Source organism: Arachis ipaensis, chromosome B8 (genome assembly GCF_059453495.1).
Source record: "Arachis ipaensis isolate K30076 ecotype BB chromosome B8, ASM5945349v1, whole genome shotgun sequence".
NCBI classification, from domain to species: domain Eukaryota; kingdom Viridiplantae; phylum Streptophyta; class Magnoliopsida; order Fabales; family Fabaceae; genus Arachis; species Arachis ipaensis.
Window position 1 is genome coordinate 68,479,629 of NC_142443.1, and position 26,122 is coordinate 68,505,750.

Sequence of the window (26,122 nt, forward strand, 5' to 3'; positions counted from 1 at the left end):
GTCCAATGGTTAGCTACCAGGACTTATCGGGTTGGCTTTATAACCGACAGATGAGACTCGTCAGCCACTAGGACAGGCATGCATCATATGCATTATATGTGATTTGTTTGGAATGCCTATTTGTCTGCATATTTACTTGCTAATTGTCTAACTGCCATGTCTGCTTCCTACTTGTGCATTTCATGTGTGTTATACTTGTGTTTACATATCATTACTGTTGGCGGTTGGGAGGTTCGAAGGACTTGGAAAGGGGATATTTACTTAGATTGAAGATCCTTAAGTTAGTTGTGTACTTTCACTTTCTTATCGTTTAGTTACATTTTTACGCTTTGATTATAATTGAAAGTACTAGGATTGCCTTCGGCTTTCCCAGGACATTACATGTTAGATATTTGGGCACTGTTACCATGCTGAGAACCTCCAGTTCTCACCCATGCGGATTTTGTGATTTTTAGATGTAAGACATGACACTCCTCGCTGAGGCATGTTGGAGAGTTCTATTTTGGCAAAGATCATTAGCTCTTGGGAATTTATTTTGTTCTTATATACTTGTTCAGATACCTTTTATTCTCCATTGTATATATATTTTATATTAAATACTCTTAGAGGTTATTTTGGAGAAACAGGTTTTGTATTTTTTCTTTTGGGTTCTTTTGGGATTTCCTACTATATATGTATGTATACCGTTATGCTCGGACCGGTTACCTTCGCAAACTGAGTCTCGAGCCTTGATATTTGTATTGTTGGCACTCTTTTGTATATCTTCTCATGTTAGCTTATCCTGTATCTGTTTCGTTTACGTTACCGATCGGAGTGTTACGCTTTTCGATTTACCAGTTTTGATTTACCCCTTTTTTCTTCAAAGGCTCCTAGTTATAAATCTTTTTACACTACTATATGTACTAAATTTTATTTTTAGAGGTCGTAATACCTCGCCACCTCTGTTTTATGACTTAAGCATAAGACTTTGTGTGGTAGGGTGTTACATTATAGTATCAGAGCATTCTCTGTGTCTGTTTTATGTGCTATTAGGATATCTGACTGATATAATTGGCATAAACGTTCTTGAGCATGCATTTGGGACTTTGAAGCACTAGACTTTCGATATTGACACTGATCAACTTGAAATCAATTGTTTGGTGTGTATGGGAACCAGATGGCGCCTCGTGGATGCGGTCGAGTCCATGAGAGAGGACGTGCCGGTACTCAAGGGCCGGAAACCAATCTGAATGACCCGGCTTATTTAATGGCTGTATTGCAAAACATGACTGCTGCTATGTAGGCCACTGCTGAGGCACTCGGGCAGCAGATGAACAATAATCATAATGGGGAAAATCGCAGAAATGGGACTCAAGGTCCGACGACATTGGCGACCTTCCTAAAGGTTAATCCGACAAAGTTCAAGGAAACCACCAATCCGACTGAAGCCGATACTTGGTTTCAAGCTATGGAGTGAGCACTGCAAGCGTAGTTGGTGCCGGAAGAGTAGTGTGTCGAGTTTGCTACCTATCTGCTCACGAGGAAAGCATCGCATTGGTGGCAGGGAACCCGACGACTCCTGCAGCAGGGTGATGACCCGATAACCTAGGATGCCTTCTAAGTGGAATTCTACAAGAAGTACTTCCCAAATTCTGCCAGGACGGCCAAGGAATTGGAGTTATTGCAGCTGAAGTAGGGTGCTATGTCTGTATCTGAGTATACAGACAAGTTTGGGGAGCTGTTCAGGTTTTCCCGCATGTGTCAAGGAGCTCCAGGAGACTTCGAGGAGTGGAAATGCATTAAGTATGAAGGAGGGCTCCGAAGCGACATTTTCAGTTCAGTAGTGCCTATGGAGATCAGGACATTCTCCGAGTTGGTAAACAAGAGCAGAGTGGCTGAAGAGTATGTGAAGAAGGCAGCTGGAGATAGAGGAAGCCGTTGGGGACCATTCCCACAGAACCGAGGGAAGAGCTTTGCTCCTAGAGGTTCGCCTTTCAAGCTGGGAGGCTTCGTACCACAGAGGACTCAGGGTCAAAATAACTTCAGAAGGCCTAACAACAACAATGTCCCATGGAGGAGATTTGGAAAGCAGCATCTGAATGAGCAGGCTTGTGCGAGATGTGGGAGTTACCATCCTAGTGTTTTGTGTAAAGCTGGATGGGGTTTGTGTTACTCATGTGGTAAGTCGGGGCATAAAGCCTCCAACTATCTGGAAAAGAGATAGGTTGCTGGGAGAGCACAGCAGCCTGGTCGAGTGTTTACTACCTCAGCTGTGGGTGCCGAGGGGTCTGAGACACTGATCCGAGGTAAATGTGAAATGGCTGGTCATATTTTAAATGCCTTATTTGATTCTAGAGCATCACATTCATTCATTGAATTTGAAAAGGCTAGTGAGTTAGGATTGAAGATTGTGGTCTTGGGCTACGATCTGAAAGTGTATAATGCTACCCATGAAGCCATGGTAACTAGGCTAGGATGTCTGCAAGTTTTATTTAGGGTCAAGCAACGTGATTTTATCCATGATTTAATCTGTTTGCCGATGACCAGTCTTGATCTTATCTTAGGGTTGGACTGGTTACCTAAGAACCATGTTCTGCTCGACTGTTCTGCAAAATCCGTGTACTTTATGCTAGAAGATACAGAAGAGCCGGTTGTGGTGAATAGATATTACTTGAATTCTATGATGGTGAATTGTTCTGGGGCCGAATGTCAGTGTATTTTGTTGTTAACCGCGGGTGTCTCAGGTGATGATCAAAGCTTGGAGAAAATTCCGGTTGTGTATGAGTTTCTGGAGGTATTTTCCGACGATATTGATGAATTCCCACCTAACCGAGAGGTTGAGTTTACTATTGAGTTGGTACCTGGAACGGGGCCAATCTCGATTGCCCCTTACCGAATGTTACCTTTAGAAATGGTCGAGCTAAAGCCTCAGCTAGAGCATCTATTGGGTAAGAACTTTATCTGACCAAGTGTTTCTTCGTGGGGCGCGCCAGTGTTACTGGTGAAGAAGAAAGATGGGAGTATGCGGCTTTGTGTAGATTACGAACAACTGAACAAGGTCACAATAAAGAATAAGTACCTACTGCCAAGGATTGACGATCTTATGGATCAGTTACAAGGAGCCGGGTTTTTCTCCGAGATCGATTTACGATCCGGTTATCACCAGATAAGGGTGAGAGATGAGGACATCCCTAAGGCCGCTTTTAGGACTCGTTACGGTCATTACGAGTACACTGTAATGTCTTTTGGGCTGACAAATTCTCCTGCAGTATTTATGGATTATATGAACAGAACCTTCGGCCCATTTTTGGATAAGTTTGTTGTCGTCTTCATTGATGACATACTAATTTATTCTAAGACTGAAGAAGAGCATGCTGAGCACTTGCAAACCGTACTACAAATTCTGAAGGAGAAAAAATTGTACGCCAAGTTAACTAAATGCGAGTTCTGGAAGAGCGAGGTGAAGCTTTTGGGTCACATAGTGAGTAAACAGGGGATAGCAGTAGATCCTTCCAAGGTAGAAGTAGTGATGGATTGGGGGCGACCGACCTTAGTAACTGAGATAAGGAGTTTTCTGGGCTTAGCTGGTTACCATCGGAGATTCATCAAAGGCTTTTCGCAAATGGCTTTACCATTGACAAAGTTAACCCGCAAGGACGCGCCATTTGTGTGGACTTCTGAACGCGAGGAAAGCTTTCAAGCGTTGAAGCAAAAGTTGACTACCGCGCCTGTGTTGGTGTTACCCAAGCCGAATGAACCATTTGAGGTGTATTGTGATGCCTCACTAAAGGGTCTAGGGTGCGTACTGATGCAGCACCAAAATGTGGTGGCTTATTCTTCACGACAATTGAGACCTCACAAAGTTAATTACCCAACGCTCGATCTGGAACTTGCTGCAGTTGTCTTTGCGCTAAAGGTGTAGAGGCATTACCTCTTTGGGGTTAAGTTCCAAGTTTTATCTGATCACAACAAGAGCTTGAAATACCTCTTTGATCAGAAAGAGCTTAATATGCGACAGAGGAGGTGGATGGAGTTACTGAAGGACTATGACTTTGAGTTGAATTACCAACCGGGAAAAGCAAATGTTGTGGCAGATGCACTAAGTCAGAAATCATTGTATGCTGCTTGGATGATGCTTCGAGAAGAGGAGTTGTTTAAGGCATTCAAGAGTCTGAAGATCGGTGTTCAAGAAGTGTCTGGAACTCTGTGTTTGAGTCAATTATAGGTCTCAAGTGATTTTAAATCCGAACTCCTAAAGGCTCATCAGAACGATGACGTGTTAACGAAGGTGTTGCCAGCTATTGAGCAAGGAAAGCAGTGGAGAGTGTCAGAGGATCAAGATGGGCTATGGAGATTCAAGTGTAGGATCATCGTGCCCGATGTTGGGACTCTGCGGCAGTAATTCTAAAGGAAGCGCACAAAAGTTGATTTTCTATTCACCTTGGGAGTACTAAGATGTACAATGATCTAAAGGCTATGTTCTGGTGGCCTGGTATGAAGAATGATGTGGCGGAATACGTCTCAAAGTGCTTAACTTGTCAAAAGGTGAAAATTGAACATCAGATACCTTCTGAGACGTTGCAACCTTTGGAGATTCCGCAATGGAAGTGGGAGAGCATTGCGATGGATTTTGTGTCGGGATTGCTGAGGACTAGAACCAGTTTTGATGTTGTCTGGGTAATTGTGGACCGGCTGACGAAGTCAGCTCACTTTCTACCCATTCGAATGAACTATACTCTTGAGGAGTTAGCACGCTTGTACATCAAGAAGATTGTGAGACTTCATGGTGTGCCTACTACTATAATTTCTGACAGAGATCCCCGTTTCACTTCGAGGTTCTAGGGTGCATTTCAGAAAGCTTTCGAAACCCGTTTGAGCTTGAGTACAGCTTACCATCCTCAAATAGATGGTCAATCTGAGAGGGCAATCCAAACCCTAGAGGACATGTTGAGAGCTTGTGTTTTAGACTAGCCGGCAAGCTGGGATCGGTATATGCCGCTAGTGGAGTTTGTGTACAATAATAGCTACCATGCGAGCATTAGAATGGCTCCGTATGAGGCTCTGTATAGGAGAAAATGCCAATCTCCGCTATGCTGGTATGAAGCTAGGGAGAAAAGTCTATTGGGGCCTGAGATGATAGCTAAAACCACTGACCAAGTTAAGAAAATCAGAGATAGGATGCTCACTGCTCAGAGCCGTCAGAAAAGTTATGCTGATTAGAGGTGGAAGCCCTTAGAGTTTGAGGAAAGAGACCATGCTTTCCTTAAGGTTATTCCGACAACGGGAGTAGGTATAGCGATTAAGACGAAGAAGCTGAATCCCTGATACATCGGTCCGTTTCAGATTCTAGAGAGGGTTGGACCGATGGCGTATCGGATGGCTCTACCACCTCACCTTTTGAACATGCACGACATATTTCACGTGTCGCAGCTTCAGAGGTATACTCCTGATGCTAGCCATGTGTTAGAACCTGAATCAGTCCAGTTAAAGGAAGACTTGACTCTGCCAGTGACCCCGGTTAGGATTGATGACACAAGTATTAAGAAGTTACGCAGAAAAGAGGTTTCATTAGTGAAAGTGGCATGGAGTCGAGTCGGTGTTGAGGAGCACACATGGGAACTTGAGTCGGAAATGCGAGCAGACTACCCGTACCTATTCTCAGGTAACTGAAATCAGGTAACTGAAATCGAATTTTGCGGGCAAAATTCCCAATTAGGTGGGTAGAATGTAAAACCCGGTTAATTAATGGCTAATTAATCCATAAATTAAAATATATTCTAGAAACTGAGAAATGAGGTTTTTATGGTTTAATGTGATAGAGAAAATTAAAACGAGAATTTTGACACCAATTTTAAAGAAATCGGCTCAAGATTGGGCCGAATGGGCCAAACCAGGCCAACCGGACCCATATTGGGCCCAAGGGCCTAGCCAAGCCCTCATTCATTAAAGAGTTCAGCACACTCTCTTCCCTCTCAACACACACACATGCTGAATAGAAAGAGAGAAGGGGGAAACATGAAACCCTTGCTCCAAATCACTCCAATCTTCCATTGATCATAACTTGTGATCTGGGGCTCTGATTGACGCACCATTTATGGCCACGTGACCGCGGCGTCGAGCTCTACAAAACCTACACCATTATTCTTGAGATAAGCCACGTTTTCTTCTTCGAATTCCCAGCCCTTAGTTTCGAAAATTTTGGGTGAAAAGTGTTGAGATTTTTGAGTTTGGATGTTATAGGCTAAAATTAACTTGAAGGAAAAGCTTCTTCTTGCTTCTTTTGATCCTTGGGCTTGGTAAGTACCTCAAACCCTAGTGAAATTCTGAATTTGTGGTATTGGGTATTGAGTTATTGTGTTTGGGTATGATAATTGTGGCTTAGGAAGTGTGTATGTGCATATTGAAGCTTGATTGATACCTTGGAAAGCTTAGAAAGGAGCTTTGTGCTTGGAAATATGATTTTTGGAAGACTTGATACCTTGAAAGTTGAATTTGAGGGTGTTCCGGGCGAACAGGAATCGGCCAAGGTATGGTTTCGGTTTCCTGTATCTAAAATGTAATGTGGTGTGAAAACTTAGGCTAGAGACCCTAAGATAGGATTTGAACTATTGATGTTGTTGATTGATTGTGATAAATTGTGTTGTTATGCATGTGTTTAGTGGATTGTGGAATGTGATGAGGATTAAGTTGAAAATGTGTGGATAATGATAGAATGATTGTGAATGGTGATAATTATTGGTAAGGCATGTGAAGTTGTATGTGATATGGATTGGTATGCTTAAATGTTGGTAAGATTGGTGCCTTGTTGGTAAGTATGCTTGTGAGTGGGATATTGATATGTGCATATGTATAATGATTGATGAAATTGAATGTTTGTTTGGAAATTGAGATAGGGAAGGATGATTACGAAATGAATTATTGAATTGGGATGGTTAAATATGGAAGAATTGGTGGGTTGAGGGTAGAATGAGGTTTGGAAATGATTGATGTTGGAATGGTTGAGTTTTAGTTGATTTTGAATGAATTTGGGAAATGTATGCTTTGGTTGGAAAATTGGAGGTTGATGAAATTGGAAAAAATGAAATTTTGATGAACTTCAACGGATCATATCTCAAGCTATTGTTTTTGAAGTTTGATGATTTTTATATCAAATTAAATATAATTTCATAAGCTTTAAAATGGTTTAAATTTGGTAGAAATTCGAATTTTGTGGAAGGAGATATGATCGTTGAAAGCTTGGGCCTGAAATCTGAATTCAGCAAATTCTGCAGAATTTGTTATTTTTGGTTTGTGTGCGCACGTACAGGCCTGTGCGCATGCACACTCTGTGAGTTTTTGGACCTGTGCGCACGGACAGCCTTGTGCGTACGCACACACGGGGAAAGGGCTACTAATGGGAGCGCTAGCACGCCCTGTGCACGCACACAATCAATAAGGTTTTGCAAGCTGTGCGTACGCACAGCCCTGTGCGTACGCACACGTTGGGAATGACATTCTATTGATGGCGCTAGCACACCTTGTGCACGCACTCAACAATGGAGATTTTACTTTCTGTGCATACGCACAAGCCTGTGCGCGCGCACACTTTTAAAAATACTTCTGGGCGTGCGCATGCACACCCCTGTGCGTACACACACGACCCTGTTCTTTTCTAAAGCTTTTGTTTTCAAGTCTTTCACATTCCCACCAAACTCGCGACCTTCTGAGACGCTGTTTCAGGCTTATAAAACCCTGTTTTCATCTTTTAAATCTTAAATTAATGTAAAATGCCTAGTAATTGAGAGGAAGCTAGGGAAGGGGATAACTTGTGGATGAAGAAAGGGGATATTATGATGAGTTATGATTAATGATGAGGATACGAGTTATTGAGGAAGATGGTGGAGTGCTGTATATGATATGAGTCGAAGGGCTGAGTATGATATGAGGCAAATGGCTGTGTGTGATGATGGTTATGGCTGGTTATGAATTATGATTTATAAGCCAGATAGCTGAGATGAATGTTAATGTATGGCTGTGATTTAATGCATATATGCTGAATTGTGGATTATTGTGATTATTGCACTCAACCTATCTGAGATACGAGTTTCCCTGGGCAAAAGCAGTGGCTAGCCACCACGTGCTCCAGGTGGAGACTCGATACTCTGCTGACCCTATGTCGTAAGTATGACCGGACACTGTGAAAGTTCCGGATGAGCTTGCCCCCGTGAATATACGCCAGTGAGGGTGTTGGATGTGAATTATGATTTATATTGTGAATAGCTCGAGTTGGGGATGTACGACAGAGGGACAATCTAATGGTTAGCTACAGACTTATCGAGTTGGCTTTATAACCGACAGATGAGACTCATCAGCCACTAGGACAGGCATGCATCATATGCATTATATGTTATTTGTTTGGAATGCCTAATTGTCTGCATATTTACTTGCTAATTGTCTAACTACCATGTCTGCTTCCTACTTGTGCATTTCTTGTGTATTGTGCTTGTGTTTGCATATCATTATTGTTGGTGGTTGGGAGGTTTGAAGGACTTGGAAAGGGGATATTTAGTTAGATTGAAGATCCTTAAGTTAGTTGCCTACTTTCACTTTCTCATCGTTTAGTTACATTTATACGCTTTGATTATAACTGGAAGTTCTAGGATTGCCTTCGGCTTTTCCAGGACATTACATGTTAGATATTTGGGCATTGTTACCATGCTGAGAACTTCCAATTCTCACCCATGCGGATTTTGTGGTTTTCAGATGCAGGACATGAGACTCCTCGCTGAGGCATGCTGGAGACTTCTATTTTGGCGAAGATCCTTAGCTCTCGGGATTTTATTTTGATCTTATATACTTGTTCATATACTTTTATTCTCCACTGTATATATATTTTGTATTAAATACTCTTAGAGGTTATTTTGGAGAAACAGGTTTTGTATTTTTTCTTTTGGGTTCTTTTGGGATTTCCTACTCTATATGTATGTACACTATTATGCTCGGACCAGTTACCTTTGCAAACCGAGTCTCGAGCCTTGATATTTGCATTGTTGGCACTCTTTTGTATATCTTCTCATGTTAGCTTATCATGTATCTGTTTCGTTTACGTTATCGATCGAAGTGTTGCTCTTTTTGATTTACCGGTTTTGATTTACCCCTTTTTCTTCAAAGGCTCCTAGTTATAAACCTTTTTACACTACTATACGTACTAAATTTTATTTTTAGAGGTCATAATACCTCGCCACCTCTGTTTTATGACTTAAGCATAAGACTTTTTGTGGTAGGGTGTTACATTATGGTATCAGAGCAGTTCGTTCCTGTAGAGGCTGAGGGACAGACTGACTATACTTCTGTGCATTCTCTGTGTCTGTGTTTATGATCATTCTTTCCCTACAAAAATTGACCATAATCTTCACTGGAGGCTGGTTTTTGATCCATTCTTTCCCTGCAAAAATTGTCTAGTAAACAAAGTCAGGAAGTGAATTTAGTTCGCCTTTTATATGTTCAATGGTAAAATCGAAATATGATAGAATAGCCTGCCATCTTGCAAATATTTGTTTTGAAACTAGATTTTTGACATCATTTTTCAAAACGCTTGGGCCTGCTTTGCAATCAGTTCTTATTATAAATGTCTTATTAAATAAATCTTTTTGAAATTTTGAAACACGTAATACTATGGCAAGTATTTCTTTTTTAACCGTTGCATAATTCTTTTGAGCCTGATTCCAAATTTCTGAATGATATTTTAGTATTTTTTCTTTTGAGCTATTAGGAGGTATTTATTTAAGAATTCCTCCATATCCTAATTCTGATGCATCTGTTTCTACAATTAATTTGGCTAATGGATCTAGTATACTTATACAGGGTATTTCTTTTATTGCATTTTTTATTTTTATTATTATAGAAGTCATTTCTTCTGTCCATGGAGGTGGATTTTTTCTTAATCTCTTATAAAGAGGTTCGCATGTGACTCTTATTCCAGGTAAGAATTCTTCTACATAATTTAAACATCCTAAAAATCTTTGCAACTATTTTTTGTCAATTATTTCATTTGGAAATTTATCAGCAAATTCAATGACTCTTTTGATAGGTACTATAGTTCCCTGATAAATTTCATATCCTAAAAATCTTACTTTAGTTATAAAAATTTTCATTTTCTTTTCTGATAAAACTAATCCTTGTTCTTTTATAATATTCATAAATTTTTCCAGATGATATATATGCTGATTTATTCCTTTTGAATATACTAATACGTCATCAAGATATACTATAGTAAATTCTATATGCGGGTAAAATATATTATTCATTATTTCTTGGAACTCGCTTGGAGAATTTTTTAATCCTTGGGGTATTACATTCCATTCATGATGTCCAAATGGTACTATAAAAGTTGTCATATATATATCTTTCTCTTTTACTGCAATCTGATAATATCCTAATTTCAAATCAAATTTTGAAAAGATATTTACTTTATTTAATCTTTTAATTAAATCGCTTTAATTTGGTAAGGGATATCTAATCCATTTTAGTACTTTGTTAAGAGGTTTATAATTGATGACTAATCTGGGAGTACCTCTTTCTATTTCAGATGCTTTTATCATATAGAAGTCTGTACAGCAGCTCCATGGTGATTTCGAAGGCCTTATTAGTCCCTTATCCAGATATTCCTGTATTTCTTTTTTACAATATTCTAGATATTCTTTATTCATATGTATTGGTTTTGCCTTTGTTGGTATATCTTTTTCATTAAACCCATCATCATATGGTAAAGATATTTCATGTAATTTTCTATGATGAAAAACTTTGGGGTTTAGGCTACATAGTTCTTTTTTAATTTTTTCTTCAATTCCTTTTATTTATTTTGTATTTTAGGATTTTGTAATTGTTCTTCTATTCTTTTGTATATAACTTCTTGATTTAAATTGTTAATTTGTCTTGTTTTTCTTTCTATAACATTGGTGCACAAAAATTGTGATTCACACTTTTCACATCTCCGCACAACTAACCAGCAAGTGCACTGGGTCATCCAAGTAATAAATCTTGCGTGAGTAAGGGTCGATCCCACGGAGATTGTCGGCTTGAATCAAGCTATGGTCATCCTTGTATATCTCAGTCAGGCGAATTTAACTGGTTATGATGTTTTGATAATTAAAAGATAAATAAAGCATAAAATAAGATAAAGTTACTTATATAATTCATTGGTGGGAATTTCAAATAAGCGTCTGGAGATGCTTTGTTGCTTCTGAACCTCTGCTTTTCTATTGCCTTCTTCCAACCATGCGTGCTCCCTTCCGTGGCAAGCTGTAAGATCCTCTCAGTGAAAATGGTCCTCTATGGTTTCTGCACGGCTAATCAACTGTCGGATTTCTCGTCTCGGATGAAAAATACCAGGCACATCTACCACATGGCTAATCATCTGTAGGTTCCTGCTAGCGTCGGAATAGAATCCATTGATCCTTTTGCACACTGTCACTTGCGCCCAACATTCGCAAGTTTGAAGCTCGTCACAGTCATCCCTTCCCGGATCCTACTCAGAATACCACAAACAAGGTTTAGACTTTTCGGATCCCAGGAATGCTGCCAATAATTCTAGCCTATACCACGAATATACTAATCTCACGGACTCGGTCCGTGTATTAGATATCTAAGAGAATATACTCTGGCTATCGTCCAATGACTACGTTGATCATCATGTAGACCGCTTTGTGGTTGTCAGGCACGCGGATTTTGGCTAAGCGAGTAACGAAAATTGGGTGATTGTCACGAGTCACCCCTTCATTCTGACTTAACTGAATTAAGTACAAGAGTATATCTTGGAGAAGAAGTAGGCATGAATTGAATAGAAAACAGTAGTAATTACATTAATTCATGAAGAACAACAGAGCTCCACACCTTAATCTATGGGGTGTAGAAACTCCACCGTAGAAAATACATAAGTGAAAAAAAGGTCTAGGCATGGCCGTGAGGCCAGCCCCCAAATGTGAACAATCGTCTATGATAGCATAAGATTGTCTCCACTCTAAAATAAATCTCTAAAAGTAGTTTTTATACTAAACTAGTAACTTAGGTTTACAGAAAATGAGTAACTAAGTGCAGATAGTGCAAAAATCCACTTCCGGGGCCCACTTGGTGTGTGCTTGGGCTGAGCATTGAAGCTTTCACGTGCATAGGCTGTTCCTGGAGTTAAATGCGAGCTTTGGTGCCAGTTTGGGCGTTTAACTCCAATTCTGGTGCCAGTTTGGGCGTTTTACGCCAAGATGTTTTAGGCTGGCTTTGGACACCAGTTTGGGCCATCAAATCTCGGGCAAAATATGAACTATTATATATTTCTGGAAAGCTCCAGAAAATCCATTTCGAGTGCAAGGAGGTCAGAATCCAACAGCATCTGCAGTCCTTTTTCAGCTTCTGAATCAGATTTTTGCTCAGGTCCCTCAATTGCAACCAGAAAATACCTGAAAACATAGAAAAACACACAAACTCATAGTAAAGTCCAGAAATGTGATTTTTGAATGAAAACTAATAAAAATATAATAAAAAGTAATTAAAACATACTAAAAACTATGCAAAAACAATGCCAAAAAGGGTATAAATTATCCGCTCATCACAACACCAAACTTAAATTGTTGGTTGTCCCCAAGCAACTAAAAACAAAATAGGATAAAAAGAAGAGAATATACAATGAATTCCAAACTTATCAATGAAGATTAGCTTTAATTAGGTGAGCGGGACTTGTAGCCTTTTTGCTTCTGAACAGTTTTGGCATCTCACTTTATCCTTTGAAGTTCAGAATGATTGGCATCCATAGGAACTCAGAATTCAGATAGTGTTATTGATTCTCCTAGTTCAGTATGTTGATTCTTGAACACAGCTACTTTATGAGTCTTGGCCGTGACCCTAAGCATTTTGTTTTCCAATATTACCACCGGATACATAAATGCCACAGACACATAACTGGGTGAACCTTTTCAGATTGTGACTCAGCTTTGCTAGAGTCCCCAGTTAGAGGTGCCCAGAGCTCTTAAGCACACTCTATTTTTTTCTTCGGACCACGACTTTAACTGCTCAGTCTCAAGCTTTTCACTTGACACCTTCACGCCACAAGCACATGGTTAGGGACAGCTTGGTTTAGCCGCTTAGGCCAGGATTTTATTCCTTTGGCCCTCCTATCCATTAATGCTCAAAGCCTTGGATCCTTTTTACCCTTGCCTTTTGGTTTAAAGGGTTATTGGCTTTTTCTGCTTGCTTTTTCTTTTTCTTTCTTTTTTTCTTTATTCATTTATTTTTTTTTGCCATTTTTTTCTGCAAGCTTTGTGTTTACTGCTTTTTCTTGCTTCAAGAATCAATTTTATGATTTTTTAGATTATCAATAACATTTTTTCTTTTTCATTATTCTTTCAAGAGCCAATAATTTTAACATTCGTAAACAACAAATTAAAAAATATGCACTGTTCAAGCATTCATTTAGAAAACAAAAAGTATTGCCACCACATCAAAATAATTAAACTAATTTCAAGATAGAATTCGAAATCATGTACTTCTTGTTCTTTTGCAATTAAAAATATTTTCCATTTAAGAAAGGTGATGGATTCATAGAACATTCATAGCTTTAAGACATAGACACTAGACACTAGTGATCATGTAATAAAGACACAAACATAGACAAAACATAAAGCATCAAAACCGAAAAACAGAAAAATAAGAACAAGGAAATTAAAGAACGGGTCCACCTTAGTGATAGCGGCTAGTTCTTCCTCTTGAAGATCTTATGGAGTGCTTGAGCTTCTCTATGTCTCTTCCATGCCTTTGTTGCTCCTCCCTCATGGCTCTTTGGTCCTCTCTGATTTCATGGAGGATGATGGAATGCTCTTGGTGCTCCATCCTTAGTTGCCCCATGTTAGAACTCAGTTCTCCTAAGGAGGTGTTGATTTGCTCCCAATAGTTTTGTGGAGGAAAGTGCATCCCTTGAGGCATCTCAGGGATTTCTTGATGAGGAATTTCCTCATGCTCTTGTTAAGGTCCATAAGTGGGCACTCTTGTTTGCTCCATCCTCTTCTTAGTGATGGGCTTGTCCTCATCAATGAGGATGTCTTCCTCTATGATAATTCCAGCTGAATTGCATAGGTTACAAATGAGATGAGGGAAGGCTAACCTTGCCAAAGTAGAGGGCTTGTCCGCCACTTTGTAGAGTTCTAGAGGTATGATCTCATGAACTTCTACTTCCTCTCCAATCATGATGGTATGGATCATGATAGCCCGGTCTATTGTAACTTCAGACCGGTTGCTAGTAGAAATGATAGAGCGTTGGATGAACTCCAACCATCCCCTAGCCACGGGTTTGAGGTAAAGCCTTCTTAGTTGAACCGGCTTGCCTCTTGAGTCTTTCTTCCATTGAGCTCCTTCCACACAAATGTCCCTAAGGACTTGGTCCAACCTTTGATCAAAGTTGACCCTTCTAGTGAAAGGATGAGGATCTCCTCTCATCATTGGCAAGTTAAATGCCAACCTTACATTTTCTGGATTGAAATCCAGGTAATTCCCCCGAACCATTGTGAGCCAATTCTTTGGGTTTGGGTTCATACTTTGGTCATGGTTCCTAGTTATCCATGCATTAGCATAGAACTCTTGAACCATTAAGATTCCGACTTGTTGGATTGGGTTGGTGAGAACTTCCCAACCTCTTCTTCGAATCTCATGTTGGATCTCCGGATATTCACCCTTTTTGAGCATAAAGGGACTTCAGGAATCACTTTTTTCTTGGCCACAACTTCGTAGAAGTGGTCTTGATGGACCTTTGAGATGAATCTCTCTATCTCCCATGACTCGGAGGTGGAAGCAATTGCCTTCCCTTTCCTCTTTCTAAAGGTTTCTCTGGCCTTAGGTGCCATTAATGGTTATGGAAAAATAGAAAAGCAGAGCTTTTTCCACACCAAACTTAAAAGGTTTGCTCGTCCTCGAGCAAAAGAAGAAAGAAAGGAGTAGAAGAAGAAGAAATAGAGGAGATGGAGGGTAGTAATATTTTCGGCCAAGGGGGGTAGTAGTGTGTATGATGTGTGAAGATGAAGGTAGTGAGGAGGGTATTTATAGGGTAGGAGAGAGAGGTAATTTGGTCATGAAGGGGTGGGTTTGGGAGGGAAATGGTTTGAATTTGAATGGTGAGGTAGGTGGGGTTTATGATAGATGGATGTGAGTGGTGAAGAGAATATGGGGAAGTGGGTAGGATTTGATAGGTGAAGAGTATTTGGGGAAGAGTTATTGAGGGGATTGATCAAGGGTATTTGGGGAAGAGTGTTATGGAAAAGTATAAAGAGGAGAGAAGAAGAGGTGGGGTAGGTAGGGATCCTGTGGGTCCACAGATCTTGAAGTGTCAAGAAATTCTACTCCGTGTACCATTCTGGCATTCAAACGCCCTCTGTGTGCCAATTCTAGCGTTAAACGCCAGCTCTGGTACCTTTCCTGGCGTTAAACGCCAGTCTGCTGCCCCTTTCTGGTGTTTAACACCAGCCAGACACCCTTTTTTGGCGTTAAACGCCAGTCTGTCTACCATTTTTGGCGTTTAACGCCAGCCAGATGCCAGACACCCCTTTCTGGCATTAAACGCCCAGATTGTTGCCTATTCTGGTGTTTAACGCCCAGAATGCTGCCAGGCTGGGCATCAAACGCCCATTCTGCTATCGTTACTGGCGTTTAAACGCCAGTAAGCCTGTTCTCCAGGGTGTGCTATTTTTTATGCTATTTTTTATTTTGCTTTAATTCTGCAGCTGTTTTTATGACTTCACATGATCATCAACCTAAAGAAAACATAAAATGACAATGGAATATAAATAAATATAATTAAATAACATTGGGTTGCCTCCCAACAAGCGCTTCTTTAATGTCAATAGCTTGACAGTGAGCTCTTAGAGAGCTTCACAGAGACTTAGAGCTTTATGATGGCCTCCCAACACCAAACTTAGAAGTTGAGTGTGGAGGCTCTGTTTGACTCTATATTGAGAGAAGCATTTCATGCTTCCTCTCCATGGTTACAGAAGAAGATCCTTGAGCCTTAAACATAAGGTAGTCCTCATTCAATTGGAGGACTAACTCTCCTCTGTCCACATCAATCACAGCTCTTGCTGTGGCTAGGAAGGGTCTTCCAAGGATGATGGATTCATCTTCATCCTTCCCAGTGTCTAGGATTATGAAATCAGCAGGGATGTAAAAGCCTTCAACCTTCACTAAGACATCCTCTACAAATCCATAAGCCTGTTTTCTTGAATTGTCTACCATCTCTAATGAGATTCTTGCAGCTTGTACCTCAAAGGTCCCTAGTTTCTCCATTACAAAGAGTGGCATGAGGTTTATACTTGAACCAAGGTCACACAGAGCCTTCTTAAAGGTCATGGTGCCTATGGTACAAGGGTATTAAGAACTTTCTGGGATCCGGTTTCTTCTGAGGTAATTTCTGTTAAACTAAGGTATTCAGTTCATTGATGAGCAATGGAGGTTTATCCTCCCAAGTCTAATTACCAAATAACTTGGCATTCAACTTCATGATTGCTCCTAGATACTAAGCAACTTGCTCTTCAGTAATATCTTCATCCTCTTCAGAAGAAGAATACTCATCAGAGCTCATGAATGGCAACAGTAAGTTCAGTGGAATCTCTATGGTCTCTGTATGAGCCTCAGATTCCTTTGGTTCCTCAATAGGGAACTCCTTAGAGGCCAGTGGACATCCATTGAGGTCTTCCTCAGTGGAAATCACTGCCTTTTGACTCTCTCCAGGTTCGGCCATGTTGGACGTGTTTATGGCCTTGCACTCTCTTTTTGGATTCTCTTATGTATTGCTTGGGAGAGTACTAGGAGGGATTTTAGTAACTCTTTTACTCAGCTGACCCACTTGTGCCTCCAAATTTCTGATGGACGACCTTGTTTCAGTCATGAAACTGAGAGTGGTCTTACTTAGATCAGAGACTATGGTTGCTAAGTCAGAGTGGCTCTGCTTAAAATTCTCTGTCTGTTGCTCAGAAGATGATGGAAAAGGCTTGCTATTGCCAAACCTATTTCTCCCACCATTATTATTGAAGCTTTGATTAGACTTCTGTTGATCCTTCCATGAGAAATTAGGGTGATTTCTCCATGAAGGATTATAGATGTTTCCATAAGATTCTCCCATGTAATTCACATCTTCCATTGCAGGATTCTCAGGGTCATAGGCTTCTTCTTTAGAGGAAGCTTCTTTAGTACTACCGGATGCAGCTTGCATTCCAGTCAGGCTCTGAGAAATCATATTGACTTGCTAAGTCAATATTTTATTCTGAGCCAATATTGCATTCAGAGTATTAATCTCAAGAACTCCTTTCTTTAGAGTCACCCCATTATTCACAGGATTTCTTTCAGAAGTATACATGAACTGGTTATTTGCAACCATTTCAATGAGTTCCTGGGATTCTGCAGGTGTCTTCTTCAGATGAAGAAATCCACCAGCAGAGTGGTTCAATGACATCTTGGACAATTCAGACAGACCATCATAGAATATACATAGGATGCTCCATCCTGAAAACATGTCAAAAGGACACCTTCTGATCAATTCCTTGTATATTTCCCAAGCTTCATAGAGGGATTCACCTTTCTTCTGTCTGAAGGTTTGGACTTCCACTCTAAGCTTGCTCAACTTTTGAGGTGGAAAGAATTTGGCCAAGAAAGCATTGACCAACTTTTCCCAAGAGTTCAGGCTTTCTTTAGGTTGTGAGTCCAACCATGTCCTAGCTCTGTCTCTTACAGCAAAGGGGAAAAGCATAAGTCTGTAGACCTCAGGATTAACCTCATTGGTCTTAACAGTATCACAGATTTGCAAGAATTCAGCTAAAAACTGATGAGGATCTTCAAATGGAAGTCCATGAAACTTACAATTCTGTTGCATTAGAGAAACTAATTGAGGCTTAAGCTCAAAGTTGTTTGCTCCAATTGCAGAAATTGAGATGCTTCTTCCATAGAAGTCAGAAGTGGGTGCAGTAAAGTCACCAAGCATCTTCCTTGCATCTCCACCATTGTTGTTATTTTCGGCTGCCATGTCTTCTTCTTTTTTGAAAATTTCTGTTAGGTCCTCTCCAGAGTGTTGTGCTTTAGCTTCTCTTAGCTTTCTCTTCAGAGTCCTTTCAGGTTCAGGATCAGTTTCAACAAGAATGTTCTTATTATTGCTCCTGCTCATATGAAAAAGAGGAGAACAGAAAAGAATAGGAATCCTCTATGTCACAGTATAGAGATTCCTTTATGTGAGTAGAAGAATAGAAGAAATAGAATGAAGAAAGGAGAAGAAGAATTCGAACACAGAGAGAGAGAGGGTTCGAAAGTTAATTAAAAGAAAATAAAAATATTTTTGTTTTTATTTTAATTATTGGTTAGTATTCGAAAATATTAAAAGAAATAAAATAAAATTAAAACTTAAAACAACTAATTAATTAAAAAGAATTTTGAAAAAGGGGTTAGTTATTTTCGAAAATTGGAGAGAGAAAAGTAGTTAGGTGATTTTGAAAAAGATAAGAAATAGTAAAACAATAAATAAGTCAAGTAGTTAATGGAAAAAGATTTGAAAATCAATTTTGAAAAGATAAGAAGTTAAAAAAAGATTTGAAATTAAGTTTTGAAAAAGATATGATTGGAATCTATTTTGAAAAAGATTTGAAAAGAAAATTTAAAAGATTTGATTTTTGAAATTAAAGTTGATTACTTGACTAACAAGAAATTAAAAGATATGATTCTAGAATTTAAAGATTGATCCTTTCTTAATAGGCAAGTAACAACTTGAAATTTTTTTTTGACTCAAAACATTAATTGTTAGCATTAATTTCGAAAATATGAAATAAAAATAAGAAAAAGATTTTGAAAATCACTTTTGAAATTTTCGAAAATATCTAGAAGAAAAATGAAAAAGATTTGATTTTTGAAAAAGATTTGAAAAGATAAAATTTTTAAATTGAAATTTTGACTTGACTAATAAGAAACAACTAAATTTTAAAAAATTTTTACCAAATCAACTCAAAATTTCGAAAATTATGAGCAAAATAAGGGAAAGATATTATTTTTTATTTTTGAATTTTTAATGAGGAGATAGAAAAACAACAAACAGACACAAGACATAAGAAATTAAAATCAAAATAACTAATGCTTGCAAGAACACTTTGAATGTCAAGATGAACACCAAGAACACTTTGAAGATCATGATGAACATCAAGAACATATTTTTGAAAATTTTTAAGAAAAGAAACACATGCAAGACACCAAACTTAAAAATTTTTAAACTTTGGACACTATGAATTCAAAAATGCACAAGAAAAACAAGAAAGGACACAAAACAAGAAAAATTAAAGATCAAACAAGGAAAATCATCAAGAACAACTTGAAGATCAAAGAAGAACACAATGCATATATTTTTCGAAAATTAAAGAAAAATTAAAACATGCAATTGACACCAAACATAAAATTTGACACTAGACTCAAACAAGAAACATAAAATTTTTTGTTTTTATGATTTTATTTTTTTTTGTATTTTTCAAAAAAAATTAGACATGGCTTAGCAGCCAGCCAGGCTTCACATATCATCTGAAACTCTAGAATTCATTCTTAAAAATTCTGAAGAACAAATATATATTTTTTTCAATTTTTCAAAAATTAAAATAAAAAGCTTAAACATAAAATAAAATTACTTAATCTAAGCAACAAGATGAACCGTCAGTTGTCCAAACTCGAATAATCCCCGGCAACGGCGACAAAAACTTGCTGCACGGAAATCGTGATTCACACTTTTCACATCTCCACACAACTAACCAGCAAGTGCACTAGGTCATCCAAGTAATAAACCTTATGTGTGTAAGGATCGATCCCACGGAGATTGTCGACTTGAAGCAAGCTATGGTTATCCTTGTAAATCTCAGTCAGGCGGATTCAATTGGTTATGATGTTTTGATAATTAAAAGATAAATAAAGCGTAAAATAAGATAAAGTTACTTATGTATTTCATTGGTGGAAATTTCATATAAGCGTCTGGAGATGCTTTGTTTCTTCTGAACCTCTGCTTTCCTATTTCCTTCTTCCAACCATGCGTGCTCCCTTCCATGGCAAGCTGTAAGATCCTCTCAGTGAAAATGGTCCTCTACGGTTTCTGCACGGCTAATCAACTATCGAATTTCTCATCTCGGATGAAAAATACCAAGCACAGCTACCGCATGGCTAATCACCTGTCGGTTCCCGCTAGCGTCGGAATAGAATCCATTGATCCTTTTGCACACTGTCACTTGCGCCCAACATTCGCAGGTTTGAAGCTCGTCATAGTCATCCCTTCCCGAATCCTACTCAGAATACCACAGACACGGTTTAGACTTTCCGGATCCCAGGAATGCTGCCAATAATTCTAGCCTATACCACGAAGATACTAATCTCATGGACTCGGTCCGTGTATTAGATATCCAAGAGAATATACTCTGGCTGTCATCCAATGACTACGTTGAACATCATGTATACCGCTTTATGGTTGTCAGGCACGCGGATCTTGGCTAAGCGAGTAACGAAGATTAGGTGATTATCACGGGTCACCCCTTCATTCTGACTTAACTGAATTAAGTACGAGAGTATATCTTGGAGAAGAAGTAGGCGTGAATTGAATAGAAAACAGTAGTAATTGCATTAATTCATGAAGAACAGTAGAGCTCTACACCTTAATCTATGGGGTGTAGAAACTCCACTGTAGAAAATACATAAGTGTAAAAAAGGTCTAGGCATGGCCGTGAGGCCAGCCCCCAAACGTGAACAATCGTCTATGATAGCATAAGATTGTCTCCACTCTAAAATAAATCTCTAAAAGTAGTTTTTATACTAAACTAGTAACTTAGGTTTACAGAAAATGAGTAACTAAGTGTAGATAGTGCAGAAATCCACTTCTGGGGCCCACATGGTGTGTGCTTGGGCTGAGCATTGAAGATTTCACGTGCATAGGTTGTTCCTGGAGTTAAACGCCAGCTTTGGTGCTAGTTTGGGCAATTAACTCCAATACTGGTGCCAGTTTGGGCGTTTTACGCAAAGATGTTTTAGGCTGGCTTTGGACGCCAATTTGGGCCATCAAATCTCGGGAAAAGTATGGACTATTTTATATTGCTTGAAAGCCCAGGATGTCTACTTTCCAACGTAATTAAGAGTGCGCCAATTTGGTATCCGTAGCTCTATAAAATCCACTTCGAGTGCAGGAGTGTTAGAATCCAACAGCATCTACAGTCCTTTTTCAGCCTCTGAATCAGATTTTTGCTCAGGTCCCTCAATTTCAGCCAGAAAATACCAGAAATCAAAGAAAAACACAAAAACTCATAGTAAAGTCCAGAAATATGATTTTTGAATAAAAACTAATAAAAATATAATAAAAAGTAATTAAAACATACTAAAAATTATGCAAAAACGATGCAAAAAAGGGTATAAATTATCCGCTCATCAAACATTAATTTGGATTGGTAGGTGTTGTAAAGTTTTTTCCTGGTTCGAATAGTTAATTTGTTTTGTTTCCCTTTTTATAACATTAACTTGGGTAGATAGATATTGTAACATATTAAGTTCATGTTGTTTTGGTTTAGTGAGAAATTCAAAATGAACAGGATGATTTGGTATGCGTAAACAAGTTATTCCGTCTATATCGATATTAAAGGGATATAATAAATAGTAAAAGGATTTCCTAATATGACTTGATGAGATATATTTCTTGCCAAAAAGAATGTAGTGGAAAAACATACTCGATTTTTACAAATTTTTGCTTTGGATATTTTATAGTCTATAGTCATTCTGTCATTTTCTGCTTTTAAAACCTTTTCCGTAGTTTTTTCATAATATTTTGTAGGTATTAACCCTTCTTGTATACAATTAACATCAGCTCCTGAATCTACCATAGCTATGAAATCAATTTTTTTTCTCCTACAATTAAGGTTATTGTAGTGAACCACTTTTGGTTTACTAATAAAGTTAATATATTTATGTAATTTTATGGACCCATGTTAATATAATTCTCTAGAATTATTATGTTACTAGTCCCTTCTGTTTTAATATTATTTTGCAAAGTTTGTTCTTGGATTTTTATTATATTTTCTCCTTCTATTTTTAGTAATCTACAGTCCATATTAAAATTTTGTTGTTTTAATTCTGAAACTTCTCTTTTTAACTTTTTTATCTCCTCTTTAAGAAAATTAAGAGAGACTTCTTCTTGTGGGTTTTTAAACCGATTATTGTAACTCCCTACCATACAGAGTCTTATGCTTAAGTCATAAAACAGAGGTTGTGAGATATTACGACCTCTAAAAATAAAATTTAGTACATGTAGTAATGCAAGAGTATTCATAACTAGAAGCCTTTGAAGAAAAAGGGATAAATCAAAACCGTTAAATCGAAAAGCGCAACACTCCGATTGATAACGTAAACGAACAGATAGAGAGCAATCTGATGCTAAGAGAAATAAAAAGGAGTGCCAAAATACATATATCAAGACTTGGGACTCGGCTTGCGAAGATAACCGGTTCGAGCATATAAGTATACATACATATATATAAGGGGATTACCCAATGACAACCCCAGAAGACAAAATACAAAACCTGCTTCTCCAAAATACCCTCTAAGAGGAGTTAATACAAAATACATATGCAGTGGAGAATATAAGCATCTAAACAAGTATATAAGATCAAAATAAAATCCCAAAAAGCTAAGGATCCCCGCCAAAAGGAAGTCTCCAGCATGCCTCAACGAGGAGCCTCACGTCCTACATCTCAAAACCACAAAATCCACATGGGTGAGAACCGGAGGTTCTCAGCATGGTCACAGTGCCCAAATATCTAACATGTAATGTCCTGGGAAAGCCAATGGCAATCCTAGAACTTCCAGATTAAAATCAAAGCGTATAAATACAACTAAACCATAAGCAATAAAAACAGGCGACTAACTTAAGGATCTTCAGGCTAACTACATATCCCCTTTCCAAATCTTGCAAACCTCCCAACCGCCAACAGTAACAGAGATGCAAGCACAAATGTATCAACACAAAGAAATGCACAAGTAGGAAGCAGATAAGACAATTAGGGAATTAGCAAGTAATGATGCAGTCAATTAGGCAATCCGGACAAATCACATATAATGCATATGATGCATGCCTGTCCTAGTGGCTGATGAGTCTCATCTGTCGGTTATAAAGCCAACCCAACAAGTCCTGGTAGCTAACCATTGGACTGTCCCTCTGTCGTACATCCCCAACTCGAGTTATTCTCAACACAAATCATAATTTCATATATATCCAACACCCTCACTACTGTATATTTTCGGGGGCGAGCTCACCCGGAACTTTCACAGTGTCCAGCCACACTTACGACATAGGGTCAGTAGAGCATCGAGTCTCCACCTAGAGCACGTGGTGGCTAGCCACTGCTTTCACCCAGGGAAACTCGTATCTCAGATAGGTGGAGTGCAACAATCACAATAATCACAATTAGCATATATGCATATAAATCACAGCCAAATATTAACATTCATCTCAGCCATCCGGCTTACAAATCATAATCCGTAATCAGCCTTAATCATCACTACACACAGCCATTTGGCTCATATCATATACAGCACTCCACCATCCTCCTCTACAACTCATATCATCATCATTCATCATACTCATCATAACATCCCATTTCTTTCTTCACAAGTTACCCTCCCCCCTAACTTACCCTCATTCACTTGGAATTTTACATCAATTAAAGATTTAGGGAATGAAATTGGAGTTTTATAAGTGTAAAATAACACCTCAGAAGGTTACAAGCTTCTTGGGAATGTGAAAGACTTGAAAACAAAAGTTTTAGAAAAGGACTGGGTCGCTTGCGTATGAACAGGGGTGTGCGTGCGCACGTCCAGAAATAATTTTAGAAATGTGCGTACGCACAGGTCTATGCGTACGCATAGAAAGCAAATTCTTCGGGGTTGAGTGTGTGCACAAGGTGTGCTAGCCCCACCAACATCATGACATTCCCAACGTGTGCGTGCGCACAGGTCTGTGCGTACGCACAGCTTGTAAGACTTCCTTGGCCATGTGCGCGCACAGAGCGTGCAAGCGCTGCCAGCAGCAGCCCCATTTCCGCGTGTGCATACGCATAAAGCTGTGCATGCGCATAGGGCTGTGCGTGCGCAAACAAACCAGAAATCATAAATTCTGCAGAAGTTGCAGAATTTAGATTTTTGACCCGAACTTCCAACGATCATATCTCCTTTCTCAAAAATCAGATTTCCACTAAATTTAAACCATTTTGAAGCATGTGAAATCATCTTTCTTTTGATATAAAAATCATCAAATTCCGAAAACAATAGCTCAAGATATGATCCGTTGAAGTTCGCCAAAATTTCATTTTTACCAAAACTCATAAACTCCCCAATTTTAAAACATACATTCCAAATCCATTTAAGATCAACAAAAAACTCAACCATCCCAACATCAATCATACCCAAACATCTTTCAATCATCAACCCATCAATTCTACCATATTTAACCAAATCTCAATTTAACAAATCTCAATTCAATAATCATCCTTCCCTCTCTCAAATTCCAAAACAAGCAATCAATTTCATCAATCACCATATATATTCACATACCAATATCATACCCCAAAACATGCTCATCAACAAGAGCTTCAACATTTTCATCAATTTAAACACATCAATCCATAACACATACAACCCCACATGCTTGCAAACAATTATTATTACTCACAATCATTCAACCACTATCCATATATCCATTTCAATCCAATTCAATCATCAAGTATATCAACATATCAAAATCCACTAATTTCATACATAACAACGCAACTTATATCATTCATCAACCATATTAATAGCTCAGAAATCTTATCCTAGGGCCACTAGCCTACGTTTTCACAACCATATTAGATTTTAGATAAAGGAAACCGAAACTATAACTTGGCCGATTCCCGTTCAACCCGGAACACTCTCAAATTCCACTTCCAAAGTTCCCAAACTCCACAAACAGATTTTCAAGCTTGGGGCTCCACACCAAAGCTTTCCAAAACCACCAATCAAGCTCCAACACTCATGTATACAAGGCCTAAGCCACAATATCACACCAATACACAATAACTCAATACCCAATACCTCAAATTCAACATTTTCACTAGGGTTTGAGGTCTCTTACCTTACCCAAGGATCAAGAGAGTAAGAACAAGCCTTCACTTCAAGTTAATTTGAGCCTACAACATCCAAACTCAAAAATCTTAATACTTTACACACTAAAATTTGAAAGCTAAGGATTCGAGGATAAAACTATAGCTTAACTCATGAATCTTGGTATGGGTTTTGTAGAGCTCAACACCGTGATCGCGTCGTCACAAACGGTGCATCGATCGGAGCTCCGGATCAAAAGTTATCAATAATTGAAGATTGATGTGAATAGGAGCAAGGGTTTTCTTGTTTCCCTCTCCATAACCAGCATGTGTGTGTGTGTGTTTTGAAGAGAAAGAAAGCTGAGCTCTCTTTAATGAATGAGACTTGGATGGGCCCTCGGGCCCAACTTAGGTCTGGTTGGCCCGGTTTGGCCCGTTCGTCCCAATCTTGGGCCGATTTCTTTAAAATTGGTGTCAAAATTCTCGTTTTAATTTCCTCTATCATATTAAACCATAAAAACCTCATTTATCCTTTTCTATAATGTATTTTAATTTATTGGTTAATTAGCCATTAATTAACCAGGTTTTACATTCTACCCACCTAATTGAGAATTTTGCCCACAAAATTCGATTTCAGTTACCTGAGAATAGGTACGGGTAGTCTGCTCGCATCTCTGAATCAAGCTCCCAAGTGTGGTCCTCTACACCGGCTCGACTCCATGCCACTTTCACTAATGAAACCTCTTTTCTGCACAACTTCTTAACACTTGTGTCATCAATCTTGACCGGAGTCACCGACAGAGTCAAATCTTCCCTTAACTGAACCAATTCTGGTTCTAACACATGGCTAGAATCGGGAGTGTACTTTCAAAGCTGTGACACATGAAATACGTCATGCAGGTTCGAAAGGTGAGGCAGTAGAGCCATCCGATACGCCACCGGTCCAACCCTCTCAAGAATCTGAAATGGGCCGATGTATCAAGGATTCAGCTTCTTCGTCTTAATCGCTC

The 26,122-nt window shown here is 38.8% G+C and overlaps 1 protein-coding gene and 1 non-coding gene across 2 annotated transcripts; both read left to right on the forward strand.

Annotated features, from left to right (window-relative positions):
- Window positions 1-1,681: 1,681 nt before the first annotated feature.
- Window positions 1,682-26,116, forward strand: LOC148548448 (uncharacterized). The gene is made up of 7 exons (XM_088495619.1): window positions 1,682-2,159; window positions 2,544-2,927; window positions 3,018-3,247; window positions 3,338-3,895; window positions 4,543-4,814; window positions 5,436-5,641; window positions 26,013-26,116. Exons 1-7 carry the CDS (start codon window positions 1,682-1,684, stop codon window positions 26,114-26,116), a joined length of 2,232 nt encoding a protein of 743 aa, XP_088351745.1.
- Window positions 17,499-17,602, forward strand: LOC148548449 (small nucleolar RNA R71). Its single transcript, XR_015898066.1, has one exon. It is a non-coding gene; the product is annotated as a small nucleolar RNA R71 (small nucleolar RNA).
- Window positions 26,117-26,122: the final 6 nt, after the last annotated feature.

Coding starts and splice junctions, on each gene's coding strand:
- LOC148548448 (XM_088495619.1), top strand. CDS start 1,682: ATGTCTGTATCTGAGTATACAGACAAGTTTGGGGAGCTGTTCAGGTTT. Junction 3,248..3,337: donor GGCTGACAAATTCTCCTGCA/GTATTTATGGAT, acceptor ATTTATTCTAAG/ACTGAAGAAGAGCATGCTGA. Junction 3,896..4,542: donor CAGTTGTCTTTGCGCTAAAG/GTGTAGAGGCAT, acceptor ATTGAACATCAG/ATACCTTCTGAGACGTTGCA.